Raw genomic sequence first — 19,222 nt, 5'->3', positions numbered from 1 at the left:
TTCTGATAAACTTTTCAGGACCACAGGAAGGTGAATGCAGTCAATGCAATTCAGTACTCGGATGCCCATGAACAACCTCAAATGTCCTGATGCCCTCTGAAGAGGGAGGCGGGTGCCACACTCCGGCAGAATTTCTGAGCAGAGTTCAGGTGGGATCCCACTAGAAACGGCTGCTTCCCAAAACACTGGTTTGTGAAACAGGTTCTTGAGGGAAGAGTGAGCACCCAATACTGTGGTGTGACACACCTCCGAGGGAACTTGCCCTCAGTCCACTGAAAGCCATAATGGATAAAAGAGATAATTGCTCCATTCAGCTCCCTGAACAGCTTACTGGCAGGGAACAGCCAAAATTTGCAACTATGTGTCATGGATCTATGAGAGAGGACTCAAGCGCAGAATGGCAAGGGTTTTATTGATAAGACGAGAGATGGTGGGTGAGGAGGTGATAACAGTCCAAACAGTTGGCAGGGAACGAAACACAATGACAGGCAAGCTGAGAGGGTGGCCGCTGAGACCAGCCCAAGGTGAGCAGGCTGGTGTGCTGTGGTTGATGTGCAGCACAAGGCCAGTGGATGCAGCAAGAGCCAGACAGGATCATACAGCACACGTAGATAGACTCACAGGGCATGATCAATCACTGCAATGGTCTTGCTGCTTGACAGAGAGAGGAAGCAGCTAGAGAAGCTCAGCTTGCATGGCTGGAACAAACAGGAGACACAACAGACACAAAACAAGGTATCCAGGCACTATCTTCAACTTGAACAATGAAAAGCGATGCACAAGGTAGCACACAGAAGTACACTGTGGCACAAGAAGGCACACACACAACGAACTGGCAAAACAAGAGGGAAAGAGAACACATTATAAAGGGAGCTGAGAACATGAGGAAGAACAGGTGTGCACACTTCGACAAAGAACAGGGGAGCACACTCAGACTAACGAGGACTCATCAACAACCAAACAAGGCGGTGTGGAAATTGGTAACAAGGATGCAGGAACAGAGGAGCACATGGCCAACACAAACAAAGACAGAGCCATGTGCTCAAGCACAACACAAACAAAGACACATTGAACAAAGACAGGACTGTCAGTGGAAAACCCTAACACTATGGGACTGATGGGACAGTCTGGGCAAACTGCTGTAACAACCTTACGTGTGTCCACAACACTCCGGCAGCATTGCTGGATGGAGATTGCTGTTCCCCGAAACACCGTAGGTGTTAAATACTTACTGGGCATAATCCCTCAGGAGACTGCTTCTTCCCGTAACACGGAACTTGGTGGGATAGCAACGAGGGCATCGGGGAAGAGTGAGCGCCCATTTTATAGTGGTGTATATTTATATTTACAGTATACGCACAGAAACACAAAATTGTACTTTTTTTCACTGAAACGACTTTAATTAGAAAACAGTACATTTATTTGCAGTATATGCATAAAATATCTTTTAAATAAGTTTTGTTTTGTTAAATGAGACTTGGTCATGTTTTCGTGAGATTCACACATTGAAACATAATTGGTGTTTTCAGAAGTTCATCAGAAGTGTTCATTTCAAACATTGACTCATAATGCATGAATTTTTTACTAATATGTTTTTTAGTGCTTTTCAATACCACCTCTGTTGTTGTTTAGGCTTTCTCTATGGCTTTGTTTAACCACATGCCTCTTTAGTTCTGCTGTAATTCAGTCCTGTGCTCCAGCAGATAAGAGTAAATCTAGTCATGTGGGTGGGCCACAGAGTCTTGTTGGGTTTGTTGGGTGTGTGTGTGCTTCTGAGTGTATGCACCTAACTGCTGGTATTGTGCAGCAGAAGATGTTTTTAGATGACTAACTCGCTCCTCTTTATGGCTATTGTGTTGGAGGTGTCTGTCGGTGTGAGGCATCTGAATGGGGGGCCGCTCTGCTTTTCAAGCCTCTCAATCTCTTCAACGTGGGTGCGTGGGTGAGAAAGGGAGAGAGAGAGAATGGAGGTATTGAGGTAGAGAAACTCCACGATAAAACATCAGCGAGACAACCAAGGCCGCCGCAGAGATTGTGCTTTTGGGTTGAAAGAGAGATGGTGCTATCAGGAATGAATTGATCTAAAGTGCCAGTCAACTCACCGGTTGCTCTTTTTGAGCTACTGAAAACATTGATGGCAGTATTCATGTAGCTATGTCAGAGAAATACACACGAACTAGATATAGTCGGTTTGTTTGATATTCTTACAAAAGCTTAGTTAGTGGAAGAGCTCTATATTCTGTGATGCTCGCACAAGCACATTGAAGACTTGTTTTGTCTTGCATGAAAAGCCTAATTGCATGTGAATGAATCATTCATACTCATTCATAGTTATTCCTTCATATGTTATTAACTGCAGTTATTCACTTTGGACTAATTCTTTCATTAATTATGTTATTGATGTGGTAATAATGTACTGTACACCACTGTTCAAAAGTTTGGGGTTAGTACGATTTTTTTTTTTTTTTAAAGAAGGTAATACTTTTATTTATCAAGGATGCATTAAATTGATCAAAAGTGACAGTAAAGACATTTCAAATAAATACTATACTATTTATTGAAGAATGCAGAAACGCACAATTTCACAACAGTATTAGAAACAGCACAACTTTTTTCAAAATTGATAATATTAATAAATGTTTCTTGAGCAGCAAATCAGCATACTTTAATGATTTCTGAAGGATGGTGTGACACTGAAGACTACAGTAATGGCTCCAGAAACAAATTCCATTCCAATTCCAATGGAATTCCAAGTCCATGTTTTCAAATAAAATACAAATATTTTAAATTGTAATAATATTTCACAATATTATTGATTCAAGTGTATTTTGACATTACAAATCAAAAACATTACAAATCTTACCAACCCCAAACTTTTGAACAGTAGTGTAAATTTTGTTGCAGTTGCACCAATTGAAATTATGGCACGGCATTAGCTAGAAAATTAAATCTTGATATTTTAAAGCCTTATTTTCAATATATGTGTGTATTTGAATAGAAAATGCCACATGAACATCAAAAATTCTCTTAAATGGACAACTATTACCATTTTTTTTACTGGTTTGCGGAAATTAATCAGACTTCCAATCTCCAAAACCCCTTCTTTTTAATGGTGGCACCGAAGAAGACTTTTGAACCAATCCCATTAAAAAGACAGTTTGAACTGATTCACAGAAATGAATCAAACTTACCAACACTGATCAGACTTTTACTACTGGACTGTACATTTCCCTCACAACAGTCTCATACAAAGTCACATGACGAGGTAGAATCACAAAATGTCTTTAGGAAACCTGTCAAGTAGAGTCGGTCAATGCAGCCTGATGCTTTTGAGACTTTCTTCTTTTGTCTGACTCTCTTGTGACAGTTAAAAGAGTTCTCGTCATTTAAATGCGCGGTTGATGCTGGTTGCCAAGTGACGTGTGTGTTTGTGTGTGTGTGTGTGTGTGCAGCAGTACTACTGATGAATTTCTTCTCTTTCTTCAGGGTGTTGACGTCGTCGTGAACGCTAGCACCATAGACGACATCGACCCCTCAGCCATCGGACAGAGGCTGACCAATGGGACGGCTCCAGTGGCCAGCCCAGTGCTGAGCCGCCTGCGAATGAAAGATGAGGAGAACACAGAGAACGTTGTGCGTGATTTTGTTTGCATGCACACTGGAAAGGGGTCGAATCAAGTTGTCTGTGAATGGCTCTCTAATAGTGTGATGTCTGACACAAGGGCACAGCCTTGTTGCTGTTTTTAGAGGAAAGTGCTCTTAGAGCCACATTGTTGATTCAGAGGAACTGAAACAATGATTGCTTATGTACCATATGAAACAGACTTTAAAATAACCTAGATCCTTCCTGCCGTTTTGCTCACTTATCTGAATGACAGTCTCTGCCAAGTATACACTGCGTCAAAAGTTTGTAATAATTACAAGTCTTTTATACTGACATTAAGTAAAATATTATTACAATATGAAAGAACTGCACTGTAAATTATATGATCAATAAGTTCTACAATAATGTTTTTACATTGCTTTAACTCATCAAAGTAACTTTTTTTAAAAGTTATACAAGATTCATCTAATTTTTAAGTCAGTTTAATTCAGTTTTGAATATATTTTAAATGTAATTTATTCCTGTGATCAAAACTGAATTTTCAGCATCATTACTCCAGTTTTCAGTGTCACATGATCCTTCAGAAATCATTCTAATATGCTGATTTGATGCTCACGAAACATTTCTTATTATTATCAGTGTTGAAAACAGTTGTGCTGTTTCATATTTTTGTGGAAAACGTGATACACTACCATTCAAAAGTTTGGGGTATGTAAGATAAAAAAAGTTAATACATTTGTTCAGCAGGGATGCATTAAATTGATCATAAAATGAATTACATTTATAATGCTATAAAAACTTTCTATTTCAAATAAATGCTGTTCATTGAACTTTCTCTTCATCAAAGAATTCTGAATAAAAATGATCATGGTTTCCACAAAAAAATATTAAGCAGCAAAAACTTTTATTAATAACTAAGCACTAATTGGTGGCAATTGAGCAGTAAATCATCAAATTAGAATGATTTCTGAAGGATCATGTGACACTGAAGACTGGAGTAATGATGCTGAAAATTCAGCTTTGATCACAGTAATAAATTACATTTTAAAATATATTCAAATAGAAAACAGTTCTTTTAAATTGTAATTCTTTCAGAAACATATAACATATGCAACTTGTATGCTTTATTGTATCCCCTAAAATTTGGTATTAACCAATAGCGTTTCAACCAATAAAATTCAAGAACCAAGTGATGTTGGTATAATCTAATCACAAAGCCAGTTTGTACATCTTTCAAACAATCTCCACAAGGACAGTAATGCCAGAATGTTTTGGTCTTGTGGGGACATTTTTTGGAAATTATGTTTTTTTTTTTACTAAATCTGTAGAAAGTTTTCTGTGATGGGTTAGAGAATAGAATATATAGTTTGTGGAATATCCCCATAAAACATGAAAACCCAACATATGTGCTCTCTAGCTGACTTTATGTTTGGAGAAGAAACAAACTGTCCCCATAGTGCCTCCTTTGGATCAACATCTTTGTCCTTAGCTGACTGTCCAATTAAAATGGCCAGTACTCACACTTCCCCTTTCCTCCTGACCGCAGGGCACCACCTACCAGAAAACAAATGCAGAGATCGAGATGAAGAAAATCAATCGAGAGGAGTTCTGGGAACAAGCCAAGGTAGAAATGTTATACTTTTGTGTTTCTGCTGCTAAGATGCTTGATCTGAGATTCTGAGGATGGCAGTGTGAACCACTGTAACCAGTGTAAGCACAATGTGACGCTTCATCTGACTAGCCTCTTTGTATTAACATTAATGAGGAAGTGCTTCTGTCAGATTATATTTCAGATATAAATATATTGTAATTATATATATATATATATATATATATATATATATATATATATATATATATATATATATATATATATATATATATATATATAATTACATGGCTTGGTTGAATTCTAATGTAGAATGCGGTCTGTTATTTCTTGATAACAGACTGATGCGAAGTATAACACACCGTTGCCATGAAAAACAGAGCGTTGCTATGAACGCAGGATTCTAACCGTGGAGACGGAATGGACTATTTTCTTTAGCGGAAGCAATACAATCGTTTTTAAAACAATAAACTCCCTTTTAAATCAATATTTTGTGTCAAATTATTGATTTATTTGGTAGGTAGCCATGTAATATATATATATATATATATATATATATATATATATATATATATATATATATATATATATATATATATATACGTATATACACAGTATATCAGAACATCAACATTTGAAACATTTATGTAAAGAATTGAAAGACTTCTTTCAGACTTCTTTGTTTATATATATATATATATAACTACTAATTACAATGGAAAAAATGGAGGCCCAAAACATTGATTTACTGTTCAGTAAAGTGTTGTACAATGTTTAGATCTATCTATCTTATTTAAATACATTTCACTGATATTTTTCTGACGTGTGTCTGTTTAAAGCGGGAAGAGGAGTTGAGAAAGGAGGAAGAGAGAAGGAAGATTGCGGAGGAACGGCAGCGCTTTGAAGCAGAGAGGATGGAGCTGGAGAGAAAAGAGCAAGAGGATCGAGAGAAGCGGTACCGCGAGAGGGAGCAGCAGATCGAGGAACACAGGTAGGAATGACACCACAGTCGCCAATACCCATGACCCCCAGCCAGACATTATTATGATGCTATCTGTGTTTATATGCGCGGTCACAGGAAGAAGATGCTGGAGGACGAAGAGGCCAAAGAGAGGTCAAGGAATCAACCCTTGATTGTAAGAGTGCGTGTGCTTTGCATACAGTAAACCAGGATTTGTGTCTTAAAAGATGTTCTGGCCTGAAAAATGCAACGAATGCATGATAACCTATGGGTGGTAAGACCTATGACCCATGTTTCTTCAGTAATATTGTGCCTGTAATAAGTGGCTGCTGAATGGCCAAGGGCAGTACACAGGTTTCAGAAGTATTTACACAAAATCTGTTCAGATTTATTGCACCAGTCATTTGTAAAGTAAATAAGTTACAAACATCGGTATGTGGAGGAACCCACATTTAACTGTTTGCTGCCCCCTGCTGGAAATAAACGTGCACTGATTCTCTTTACAGACAGAGCCCAGCTGTGAAGACCCGAACCTGGAGAAAAAGGAATCAGAGGTTGAGGTGGGTTGAAACGAATCTGTTAGAGCCACACTAACATCGCTTCATTTCTCAGATAAGTGTATTAAAAAGGAGAGCTGACCCTAACAAGCTGAAATGTGGGGCAGATTTGTTTTATGTGTTATGATGACAGATATTCTGCTGGGATTTACATGTGGGTCAGTGGGATTCCTCGGGCTATTTAAAGACAAGTGTGTTTCTGTGTGTGTGCAGTCGATAGGATCTTCATGATGAGAAGGGGCCAAAAAATCCTAATGCAAATCTTTCTTACCTGCGCAGCATATTATTATTACATTTAATACATTACCGGTCAAAAGTTTGGTATAATTAAGATTTTTTAAAGGGGTCATGACCTGCATTGTTTTATTATTTTATAATGTTTCCTGAGGTGCACTTATAATGTTAGTATGATTTTTACATCAAAACTTGTCATAATTTAGAAAAAAAATGCCATTTCCTAGCCTGATTTTAGCCTTTGATTTGAACGCTCTGTTTTAAGGGGCGTGTCTGCTGAGAGACTTCAGTGTAAACGCCCACTGCTGTGATTGGCTGACAGCTTTGCATAAGAAATGGCTAGTATTACATGTGGAACTCTCTCGAAAACTTCTACTACATTTTTACTATTACAGCTCTCAAGGTTATCCAATCATGAAAAGTGTTGATTATAGCATTATATTTAGATGTATAAAATTATATTTAGATCGTGGCATGAAAGGTTACAGTGATGAGCATTGTAGCCAATCACAGACATGTTGAGTGCATGAATGCAGTGATCTCGTCATTGCAACTCGATTTCTGCACACTAACAAATGCTTTCATCATAACTAACAATGCAAACACGATGTAAATAAAAGAGTTTTGGCGAGAGTCCAGAACTCAGTCACTGAAAAACATACCCTGTTTGATTGACAGCTCCAGCAATTGTGAAGGGAGTATAATTTGATGGCTTTCTATATATAATTTAATCACAGTTTAAATAACAGATTATTTTCATCCTACTAAGAGAAGAAATGTGAAGTTGACCGTTTAGTCACTGGTTTGATTTACTGACACATAGACAAAGAACATCTGACAAGTACCTACATGAATCATTTCATATCAGAAATCACTGGTCACAGATCAGGCATTAGAATTAACACAGTTACTTACATGTTGTGGCAATACTGTCGAGTCCATATCGTAAAAGTCTGTTTGCAAAGCCTGCGCCGAAATTGCGACTGATTTACCAAAGAATCCTCAGTGAAATGTACCGAATACAAATAAATAATGCTCAACTGAGACATTCACATTGTTGAAAATAAATAACCACATTCCTAGCATTAGGATCCTTTGGAAGGTAATGTTATTATAGGCATTGATCTTCTTCTGCAGAGTCTGTCTTTTACCTGTCATAAGCCCTATTCGGACGGGACTAGTTTCACAGGGGGTCGTTAGAGAAATTTCTGTTTCACAGACGTACTTTGAGATTTTAATCCTGTCCGAATCTGCCATGTCTGTCTTTTTCTCACACGACCTCTGTAAAAATTCCAGAGCAAATTACCTACTGTTTTTCGTCAAACTCGGCGGTCCTCAGAGAAATCTAATCCCGTCCGAATGCGAATGTCTGTGATTGCCGAAAATGTTTTTTTCCAAAACGCTTTTTCTTGTGTTTTTGGTCACCGTGAACTACCGTACAATCTCTCGCTATCGCGCCGGGTATTCAAGTTTCTGCTTTTTGCGCACCGATAATGGATGTACGTTAGACATGTAGATGTGTTCGGTAACGTTACACTGCGAATAAATAAAAAAATGAAATCAACAAGAAGAGCCAAATCACGTAAACTGTTAAGACTGGCAACTGTAATATCAGTTTCAGGTAAGATTACTTTCATTTCTGCACTTAATTACATAACGTGTAAATTATATAAGTTAAAACTTTTTATTCCAGTGTGGGTTTATTATAAGAACCCAGTTCTATAAAATCATGATGATAAATGTATGTTTAGTTTTTTATACTACAATTTTTATAAAATGTTTACAAAACACTAAATACGTTTGGACGGTTTACTTTATATTTCAAAGTACTTAATTTCAAAATACATTTGATCAAATTTCATACGCAATCCACGCATTCTGAACACGTGATCTTCTGCAATGCCCACATGTAAAACACAGACACTCCTACCTCGGTAATAAACACGGAGATGTTAGTCCCGTCCGAATCCGTACATGAAATCACAGACGTAGGTTGATAAGAATTGTAACTCAAACGTCGTTTGGAAAACTAGTCCCGTCCGAATAGGGCTATAGATGGGCTCATTCCACAACGAGTTGTTATCTGGTCTTGGTTACAATAAAAGCTGTTTTTGGAGTAACAAGGAAGTTTTCAGTTCTGAAATATGATGATATGTTAAAAGCTCAAGGGAATTTTGATTTCTTGATTTTTCAGCATCATTACTCCAGTCTTTAGTGTCACATGATCCTTCAGAAATCATTCTAATATGCTGTTAAGGTGCTCAATTAGGCCTATTATTGGTGCTCAATTATTAATCATGTTATTAGGATGATGTGACACTAAAGACTGAGTAATGATGCTGAAAATTCAGCTTTGCATTACAGGAATAATTTACATTTAAAAAAAAAAATCATAATTATTTCAAACATTTGACCGATAGCATTATGTATTAAATATTAAATATGTTTATAGGAGGCAGCAGCCATCATTGCCCAGAGGCCTGATAACCCACGGGAATACTTCAAGCAGAGAGAGAGAGCCATAGCCAACAGTGTGGACATCTCACCAGTCACCACGCACAGGACCGGTAAGATCATAGTGAAAGGTGGAGAAGAGGAGGAGGAGATGCTACTGATCCTCTGTTTGTCCTGCTACTTGCTCTTCACTTGTCTCTCAATCTGTCATTTAACGAGAATTGAACAACACAACTCAGGAGAGACCATCTGTCTGAAATCTCTGCTCTGAATCACCATGACCGATTTCTGAGGGTCATAGACAGATTATTCATATAGTTAAATTATATAGACAGATAGATATTGATATGTTTATATACTGTAGAGAACAGAGGTTAAAGAGAGAGGGATCTAAACTTCATATATGCTGGCTGGCTACAAGTTATTGTAAACCATAGTTATAAATGTGAGAATGTCTTTGGATTATAGAACATGATTATGGATGTGCTAAAACATGCTGGTCATTTTGATCAGTACAAATACCCAACATTTCGGTGTTGTATGTATTTTTATCCTTAATCCACATGCTAACACTATGCAATCACGTTTGGAATGAATTGGTTGATTGTGCTTTGCTAAGTCATGGAGTTTGCTGGTTGATAGTTTTTAGTTGAGAAAATACTTTTTTGGTCCAAATTGTTGTTTTGCTTCGTACTACAACTTATTTTCAACTTTATCACAATAGCTTCAATTGTGCCTTTTGGAGGCTGAGTGAATCAGTGCTATTTTAGAGAAACCATCTTAAACCAGCAAACCACCTTAACCTAGTTTAAGGCTTTTTTTTTTCAACAGGGATGCTAAAGCAAAGATTAATTTACTGTCAAAATGCTTTATTAGTGCCATTTTCCAACAGACTGTATGATCCTGCTGAACAATGCAATATTATTTACTGGGTGATTGTCTCATTTCATTGTTTATTTAAGATCATAGACTTTTCAGTGTTGGAGTGAATGTCAAACTCCTCACTGCCATCTGATGTTGAAGGGTGTGAGACCATCACACTAACAGCTGTTTTCTTACCTCTCTCCTTCTACCTTACTTTCTTTCTCTCTATTTCTTGGTAATTTCTTTTTTTTCCTTCTGCTCACTCCATCCTTTTGGTTGTTGACATTTCCTTTTTAACCATCCGTCCATTCCATCTCTCCTTCTGACGATCCTGGATCTTATTTACCCTCTACCCAACTGGTGCACATCCGTCATCACTTCTGTTTTGAACTCGTGCTTCTCTGTCTCTCTGATCTTTCACTTTTACACAAATTTCCTCCCCTCTCTATCCCTGGATTTATTTCCTCATGTCTATCCGGTTTGGTCTTCTTCTGTCACACCTGTGTACGTCGCTCTTTGTGTGTGTGTGGGTGTCCATGTGTCCCACACGATGGTCCCGTCTCCCGTTTACCAGGCCGCTTGGACAGTCCATTCTTGAGGCAGCAGCACAGTCCATCCGATTGCAGCCCGCCCCCTTCTCGCACTCCGCCCCATAAGCGGCGGCAGCCAGGTCCACCTGGTAGGTACTGGACAGATCTTGCTGAGGGCCACTGCATCAGCGTAGGATCACCAAGTCACCAGTCTAGCCTGTAGTCACTCTTCTTACTGAATTACCGTTTTTTCTTTTGGCTTCCCCAGCAACACTAAGCACATTCACTGTAGCTGCACTGCACTGGGACGCATTAGGTCTTCCAGGGTTAGTATGTGCTAGTATTAAAGGGATAGTTCGCCCCAAAATTAAATACTGTCACTATTTACTCACCCTCATGATGCTCCAAACCCTTATGACTTAGTTTCTTCTGTGGAACACGAATGGAGATATTATGCAGAATGTCCAAGCCGCTCTTTTCCATACAATGACAACAAATATTTATTTTCTCATGTAACACAAGCAGTCAAACCAACATTAGGCATTTTGAGTTGATGCATTTAAGAAAAATTGACACGCAGCCCAACATGGTAATAATTAAAAGAAAAAAGGATGAGAACGTGCATCCGTCGTGTAAACAATACATTTTTTTTGCCTACATCATGTGAAAAATCTGCCCATTCAGGCTATTTTGAACAAATGTGCATACATCACACAATAGGTTATACGCTTAGAGGTTTAAAATTAAAAGAACAAATAGCCAAATATGAGCCATATACTGCAAATTGCATTGTAATTAGAAACCATTGGTGGTCTTCAGACTACAGAGCGTGAACATAAATTATTTTATCATGATTTTAATGTTTTATTAACAAAGTTCGGGAGGAGCACGTTCAAATAATCTATCCAGTCAACTCGTAAATCGCAATTACCACGTCTATCCTGTCAGCATGAGAGGAAAGCTTATATATATATACACAGTAGACTCACCTACATTCCTCGACAGTTTTCAGCATCCCTCCACCACCCCGACTACTCACTCTTGGCTTGTTCCTACCATGGTCAGGAATACGGGGGGAGTAGGCTACTCTGGTTTCGGGCCAAATACCGAGCTCGGAGCGCTCTCCTCGGACAGCACGCCAAATACGCATACCATTTATTCGATCTGACTTATTTGTAAGTGTGAACTCGTGAAATAAGCTCGGGACCATTTGAAATCAAGCTGCCTATCAGTGGGTACCGAATTGAGTTGAAATAGTCTTGGCTATCGAACCCGCAATCCGCCCATGCCTATTGATTCCCGACCCGCACTTGCACTGCAGATGACAACGTAAATATTACTCAACCCGTTACATTAAATATTAGCGGTTCATCTGTCGGATACCCTCGGGCACCCACCCGCGTGCAGGACTCGGACTCCCAAGGCTTGATCGGGCCTCATCTGCGCCTCCTTGGGGCCAACAGACAGGGTTTTTTTTGGTCCAAAGCGAGCCAATCGAGGCTTAAGGTCCTTGCACATTGAGTCCAAACTTTCGAATGCGTTTTTTCGTATTCGTGATTCGGTGGCTCTGAATTGTCAAAAAAAACATTCAAAATGCTTGCTACGGATGCGAAAACGCAGAAAATCGAACCTGATCCGAAATTTTTTTTGACAAGACGAAAGTTTCGGAGGCAGTGTGCAAGCGTGATTGATAAAACATCATGTCGTATTTATTTTTTAACGTGCGAAAATTTCGGATGCGAATTTCGGACTCAGTGTGCAAGGGCCTTTAATGCTTTAATATTTTGGTATTTTTGTACATTTTTGTACGTTTGGATAGATGCTGCATAAGTAGGCCAAATGATGATGTGTTGCAGTCGAAGTCCTCTCTAGTTTTGTGTGAGGTACAGTGCAGAATTTAAGTTGTTAATAACTGAAAATTTTATCCCGATCCACTCCGTCAAACACACATCACCTGAAACAGGGCATGTCGCGATCTGTGACGAAGCAGCAAGAGCCAGTGAGCGTTTGATATCACTGCCATAAAACATGTCATAAAGCTTCTTGAGGCAACAATTTTGGAATTTATGACTTATAACAAGCTGCTTGGATTTGACTTTTATGATCGCTGCTGAGAATGGGGATTAATATCGCTGAATCAAGGCATGAATTTGGGTCTGTTCCTCGCAATCATATGGACTCTGAAGATTGGATTACAGCGTACAAATAAAATTGATTACTTTTTGTGAATTTATGTTGCATTTTTGGTGTATTTTATGGTTCTATTGTCAGTCAAAGCATTGGACTATACTATGAAAAAAACGTTTGTATCCAACGACTAACAAAACAAATATTACATGATAAATAATGGTTAAACGATTACAGAAATTTGATTAATTTTAAGGTCCTAAAGTGTAGTCTTGTTTAATATTATGTAACTCATCGAAACAAGTTTGCAGCGGAAGTCACACAGAACAGAGCGAAATGTTATCATTTCATATTAAATGAGTAAACTGCGCTTAATAAATGCGTCTAACATAATGGCGTCCTGATGATGACAGACCCACAACAGTCAGGTCCTCAAATCTGTAAAGTAACCATCTCCCGTCCTGTATGTCCCATCTCAAGTAACCTGCTGTACTAGCTAACGGCACTACGGCCTTCTCAGTGTCACGATCCATTTCTTTCTCAAGACGTCTATTTGATCCATATTGCCATCTTCTCTGGATCCATAGTCAGTATATGTGTTCTATACTTGTTGTCCTTTGACTTTGTATTTTGCACAGGAAACATTTAGCATGTGTTATTTTGAAGCTATGCCATGGACGTTTGGAGGACTGAGACAAACTGATTCTTTTGGTTAGGGAGATCTGGTTGAATCTCACCAATGTTACTCCCCTCATGTCCCCCTTCCTCTCCTCCCATGCTCTTTCTGACGGATAACCGGTGGCCCTGCCTGCGCCCCCTTTCGTCCTGTTGACCTGTGAGTGTACGCCACGCTGCACCGCATGTGATTGTGGTCGCCGAGCCCTTGGGCTTGCGCTCCGTGGACCTTGTGTGACTGTACTGTTGTGGAGCCGACCTTGTGGTGTGATCAAGTATAAAGTTAAATAGCAACACGAGGACAAATGGCGCCCGTGAGGACTAAACACTGGGTCTGTACTAAGACCCAATATCTAGAGTTTATGTAGAGTGATACTGTGGATTTCTCTTACAGAAATGGGTGAATTTGAATTGTGTCACTTGGCATGTGCAAGCAGTTTTTACAATGGTCATTGTGGTTTCACGAGTTGTGTTTGTTATATGTCGTGTGAGGTCTTCACTAAGCTGTATCGTATTAATCACCAAAATTTGCTTCTCAGTGTTTTTGTTGCATTTCAAATTGGTGACTTCCATATGAAACATTTCCCAGCTATCAGGGAATGTTCTCAGAACATTCTGACAAAGTTATGAACAAGCATTCTTTCTAGTAACATTAATATAATGTTCATTCAAAGTTATCTGGTCTTTAAGACGTTAGCACAAAAACATTGTTTATATGTTGTTCATGGATTTTTTTTTCCTGAAACAATTTAGTTGGATGTTCATCAAACATTTTTTAATGCTAATACTTGTTTTAGATTGTTCAAAGAACATTTCAAAAGTAACAATGTTTGCAAAATGAGCAAATGGAAGATTTCCTTACCTTTTACATAACAGATTATTATTATTTATTTTTTTATGTTCTTTGAACATATTTTTGTTAGCTGGGTTCATAGTTCAGAGGTTGCTCTTTCAGAGCTCAGGAGACATGACTTTTCAGAATGTTTTTTCAAAAGTAATTTTGTCTCAAATTTATAAAACAGAAATAAATGAGACGATTGTTGATCATTTGATCTTGAATAAATTTGATTACTGTTTGAAATCTCTGCAATCCAGAGCACAATTTGTGATATTTTACTGTAGATATTTGAATATATTGAGATTGTAAAAAAAAATTACATTTGCTGTCGATTAAATATCATTACTGTCCAGGAGAAAGAATTGAGATTTTAAAGAGAACTCATCTGTGATTGTTCTTTCCAGTGGGTTGTTATCATTATTTAGATATTTCCTAAAAATTGCATGAACAAGTCAAATAGATTCTAGATCTGTTCTGCATTATTACATTGTAATTTTAAAATCTTGTCTTATATCGACCACCTGTCACTTATAAAAAATATTTTTTAACCTGACAGCTTGCTTTAGCTGTTTTGAGTATAAGACATTTTTTTAATAAAACATCATTCTTGAGTGCATGTTCAGAAAACGACATGCATTTTGTAAATTTGTGAACTCCTTTTCTGTGCTGCACACTGTGTTGTGTCTTCATGGTCACAGCGGCATGTCTGTGTTTTAATGTCGCAGTCTTTGATGAGAACGCTGAGGACGATTCACTTTTTGACAGACAAAACACTGCTTGCTGTTGTTTGGCATTGATAGCAATCCTTTCAGACTGTTTGTAAATTGTGTCATCTGTGTTGTGATTGATATTTTGTCTGGCATGTGTTGCTTGAGATCATCAAACATTTACCTTCTTTTTGATGTCTCAGATGACTCTACCGAAGGAATCCTCGAGCGCAGCATGACCACTGGATGCACTCCCATCCCTAAAATCGCCATTCAGGAGGAAAAAGATGACTTCTTTCGAAAGGAGTTTGGTAAGGGATCTCTTTTTGATATTCATATAGGGCCAGATTTACTAACATCTTGCTCCAGTGCAAACCCTCTTTTGGCAATAAAAAAACTACTTTCAGGATTTACTAAAGACACGCAGTTATAAATTTGGCGTGGACAGGTTTTCTTTTTCGGCTGACCTTATTTCATATTAATTTGAATGAGTTTCCCTTTCAGACGCAACATTTATGGGTATTTAAATGAATCATGCAAGGTGATTTACTAAAGTTTGCGCTAGTCAATTTACTGGTATTTGCACCATTATTTACCACCCCAAAAAAAGCATGTCTTAAACCAGATGCTAATAGTAAGTAGATAATGCAGTAGATCACATGCAGAACTTTCCACTCCCATCTCCCCTTTTTTTTTTTTTTGGAACTGCACTAATGCTTATTTACCCTGTTTAGTAAATCTGGCCCTTAATATCATCTTTTTTTATCCTTTTGTTGTATTTTACATGTGGGTTTATGGCTCTTCAGTACACTACAGAAGTTGAGCCTTTTGGAGAAATTGATCAACAGAACTTTAATATATAAAGCAGCAGTGCTATTTTCAATAGTTTAGATCCCAAAAAATAATCTCCCACCATGTCCTCTAGAAAACTAGTTAATAAGTCAGCAAAGACTGTTTGGGATGTAAAATGTTGAATCTCATCAGCTCAAGAAGTTAGACAGATGGGAGGCTGTTATTGCTCCCACAGAATTATCTAGCGAATGCAGACCGGCCCCTGTGATGCAGCCTGGGGCTCTTTTGTTTGTCCAGGTTGTGTTTGCCTTCACAGCTGACTGACTTTCTCAGCTCTTGCGTGTCCACGCTGACTGCACTGAGTATGCTCAAGAAAAGCACTTCACTGGGGCGCAATTTACTGCTCATAATCAGAACAGGAAACTAAAATAAAACTTTATTTTAAGGTGTCTTTGTTACGGTGTAATTATACATTTAAGTACTGAGTAATATTAATTAACTACATGTACTTACTATAGGGTTAGGATTAGGGTTTGGTTTGGTTTAGTTGCATGTTCACAATTTATAGTAACTGCATGTAACATTGACACTAAAATAAAGTGTTACCTACTTTTTTAGGTACTGTACCATAACCATAAATAAGTGTAAATAGGCAATTGTATATTAGAACTGCATAATTAATTAAATATTATGTGGGGTTATGAAAACCTTTATATATTGTAAAAGGGTGCAAATGGGCAGTTGTTACCTGAATATCTGATCTGACCCTTAAAAATGACTTTTGTTGGCTTAAAGAAAAAAAATTTCAAATACTTTATCACATTTTTTTTAGATTAGATTACCCGACTCTCTGATGCCAAGAAACCCCAAATATACCTCAAATATTTATACATAATAGGGACCGACTTTCGGTGAATTTGAACCAGATTTGACATTATTAAAATGCCATAAATAGATTTTCAAAAGACGTTATTACAATATTATCTGTAAAATAGATTAAAATAATAAATTTTCTTTAGAAGGCTAACATTTTTTCCTCTGAAATGTTAGGCCCCTGGTGTAATGCATTGTAGGTTTCATAGAAAGTGTTATTGCAGTTCTTTCCAAATAAATTGTTTTTAACATGAACATAAAAGTCAAGTCACCTTTATTTATATAGCACTTTATACAGTACAGATTGTTTCAATGCAGCTTTACAGTGATAACAGGAAAACGATGCATTTCGGCTGTTGTTCAGCTGAAGTCAGTTCAGTGTTGATTCAGTCCTGTTGTAAAGATCATCAATTATTAAATTAGTTCTTTTCATATATAAAGCAGTAAAAAATTGTCATCGTCCAGCTCAGTTCGGTTCTCATACTACAGCGTCAGTACAGTCAGATATTAAGTGTCCCCGACTAAGCAAGCCAGAGGCGACAGTGGTAATATAGTTCTATATGTTCATGAGTGTTTCCTAAATGTCCTTTTCCCTCCCTCAAGCCTTTGACACTCCCAAGCAAACTCCAGTGCAGGAATCCGGCTTCAGCAAGACCTCTCCGAGTGTTTCCCCCCAGCCCCGCAGCACAGATGACACCCTGCTAGACCTGTGGGACAGCAGCCCAGCGCCAGCCTCGGCCCCCTCCCAGACCCCCGCCCACATCATGGACCTGATGGAGGACACCCCGGAGCCCCATCGCCCCGGCTCCTCCCCTGCTCTCCCGCAGCCGCTCATGAGCTTCGATGAGGTGCCCGACACCCCCTACTGCACCGGCCCCGAAGACGAGCCCTCCAGCCTGGTGGACGTGTCGGGACCCCACCAGATGACCCTGAGTTACCAGCAGGCCCTCCAGCACGCGTCCGGCTCTGACAGCCAGGACCTGGATGACGGACAGCTGCTGCTGACCAATGGAGACTCGCTGCTTAAAGAAGGGACCCAGGTCTGTTAAAACAGCCTATCAATCTCCTAAATGTTTTATTTACCTATGCATGATATTTATTTTGCCACTAGGTGGCAGCATATACTTTCTATATTTGACATTATCGTAATGCCAAAGACACATATTCAGGACACTATGCTTGCATGGAGCTTTATATGTTTACATATAGCCATCATATGTTTGCATTTGTGCAGGCGAGTGAAGGCTACTTCAGCCAATCACAGGAGGAGGATTTCGCCCAGTCGGAAGACTGCACTGCAAAAGTCAACCCAACACCAGTTTTTTATAACAAACCACCAGGTGAGATCGCCGCAGATTGAAGCACATCAAATGGTTTAATGAACGCAATTCTTGTTTGGGTGGGACATAATGAAGGGCTCGTTCTTTGTTTTTTTTAAGTAGCCAATAACCTTTAGTTCACATTTACATTCTATTCATAATCAAATGTAAATGGTATTTACAGTTAATGGGGAGGTCAGTTATCATTTTAAAGAGATTTCTTGAACAAATGTTTGTATCAGTGTTATTTTAGTATCCCTTGAGTACCTTAAGTTTTATATTTTCTGTTTTCATTATTTTACAATGTTGTTGTTTTTGTCATTTAAAAAAAAAAAAGTCTCTATAGTTTTTATTTCAGTTTGTTTTATTTATTGTACTGTACGGTAAATGAAAATGAGAAACTAGCTGAAACAATTTTTTTTAAATATTTTATTTCAGTTAATGTGTATTTTATGTAACAACAAAAATTCAGCACTGCATGTAAAAATTACATTGACACATAACATAATTACATAACGGTGTGTGTGTATATATATGTGTGTGTGTGTATGTATGTTTCATTTAAAGTTCATTTTATTTTAAACAAAAGTTTTTTTATGGTTTTAGTTAACTACTGTATAAAAGGCCTGGTTTGTCTACACCCCTTAGTACATGAGGGGACATTAACCCTTTATAGGGCACTCATTGAAATACTTGGAAATTCTAAATTTCAACCATAGAGTGTTATTGGAGGATATTATAAGACTTCTAAACATTTGTGAGTTTTTTAAAAAAATATATTTTTTTAGGTTGGAAATCAAGGGCAATGAAGTTACCATATATGGTTCCTCGCCAGTCTAGGGTAATGTTTTTCCCTTAAAAAGTGTATATATAAAAATATAATAAAAACACATAAACTTGTTACAAACATAAAAATATTTATTTAGTAACATTTTAAATTATTATTAGGAACATTTTAAATTAAATTATTATTAGGAACATTCATTAAATTAATGAATAGGGTATTCATTTATGGTTTGTGCTCCTAAGAACATCTAATATGATTCATATTTTATAAATGCACATTTGTGCATTTATA

General features: G+C 37.9%; 1 protein-coding gene across 11 annotated transcripts in view; it reads left to right on the top strand.

Moving 5' to 3' along the window:
- Nucleotides 1–19,222, top strand: part of dbn1 (drebrin 1) — an 87,054-nt gene that overhangs the window by 64,295 nt on the left and 3,537 nt on the right. For 2 of the 11 annotated variants that reach the window (XM_079898317.1, XM_079898321.1), the window contains exons 5-14: nucleotides 3,487–3,633; nucleotides 5,151–5,228; nucleotides 6,053–6,204; nucleotides 6,292–6,349; nucleotides 6,681–6,734; nucleotides 9,418–9,532; nucleotides 10,858–10,962; nucleotides 15,364–15,471; nucleotides 17,429–17,865; nucleotides 18,060–18,165. In XM_079898317.1, the coding sequence (XP_079754443.1) occupies nucleotides 3,487–3,633; nucleotides 5,151–5,228; nucleotides 6,053–6,204; nucleotides 6,292–6,349; nucleotides 6,681–6,734; nucleotides 9,418–9,532; nucleotides 10,858–10,962; nucleotides 15,364–15,471; nucleotides 17,429–17,865; nucleotides 18,060–18,165 (1,360 nt within the window). Of the gene's footprint in view, nucleotides 1–3,486; nucleotides 3,634–5,150; nucleotides 5,229–6,052; nucleotides 6,205–6,291; nucleotides 6,356–6,680; nucleotides 6,735–9,417; nucleotides 9,533–10,857; nucleotides 10,963–15,363; nucleotides 15,472–17,428; nucleotides 17,866–18,059; nucleotides 18,166–19,222 lie in introns of all 11 variants that reach the window. The other 9 variants (XM_079898319.1, XM_079898314.1, XM_079898323.1 and 6 more) reach the window with 6 other exon arrangements.

The sequence above is a fragment of the Squalius cephalus genome, assembly GCF_949319135.1.
Source record: "Squalius cephalus genome assembly, chromosome: 17".
NCBI classification, from domain to species: Eukaryota; Metazoa; Chordata; class Actinopteri; order Cypriniformes; family Leuciscidae; genus Squalius; species Squalius cephalus.
This window is presented reverse-complemented; position numbering and strand designations above follow the sequence as displayed.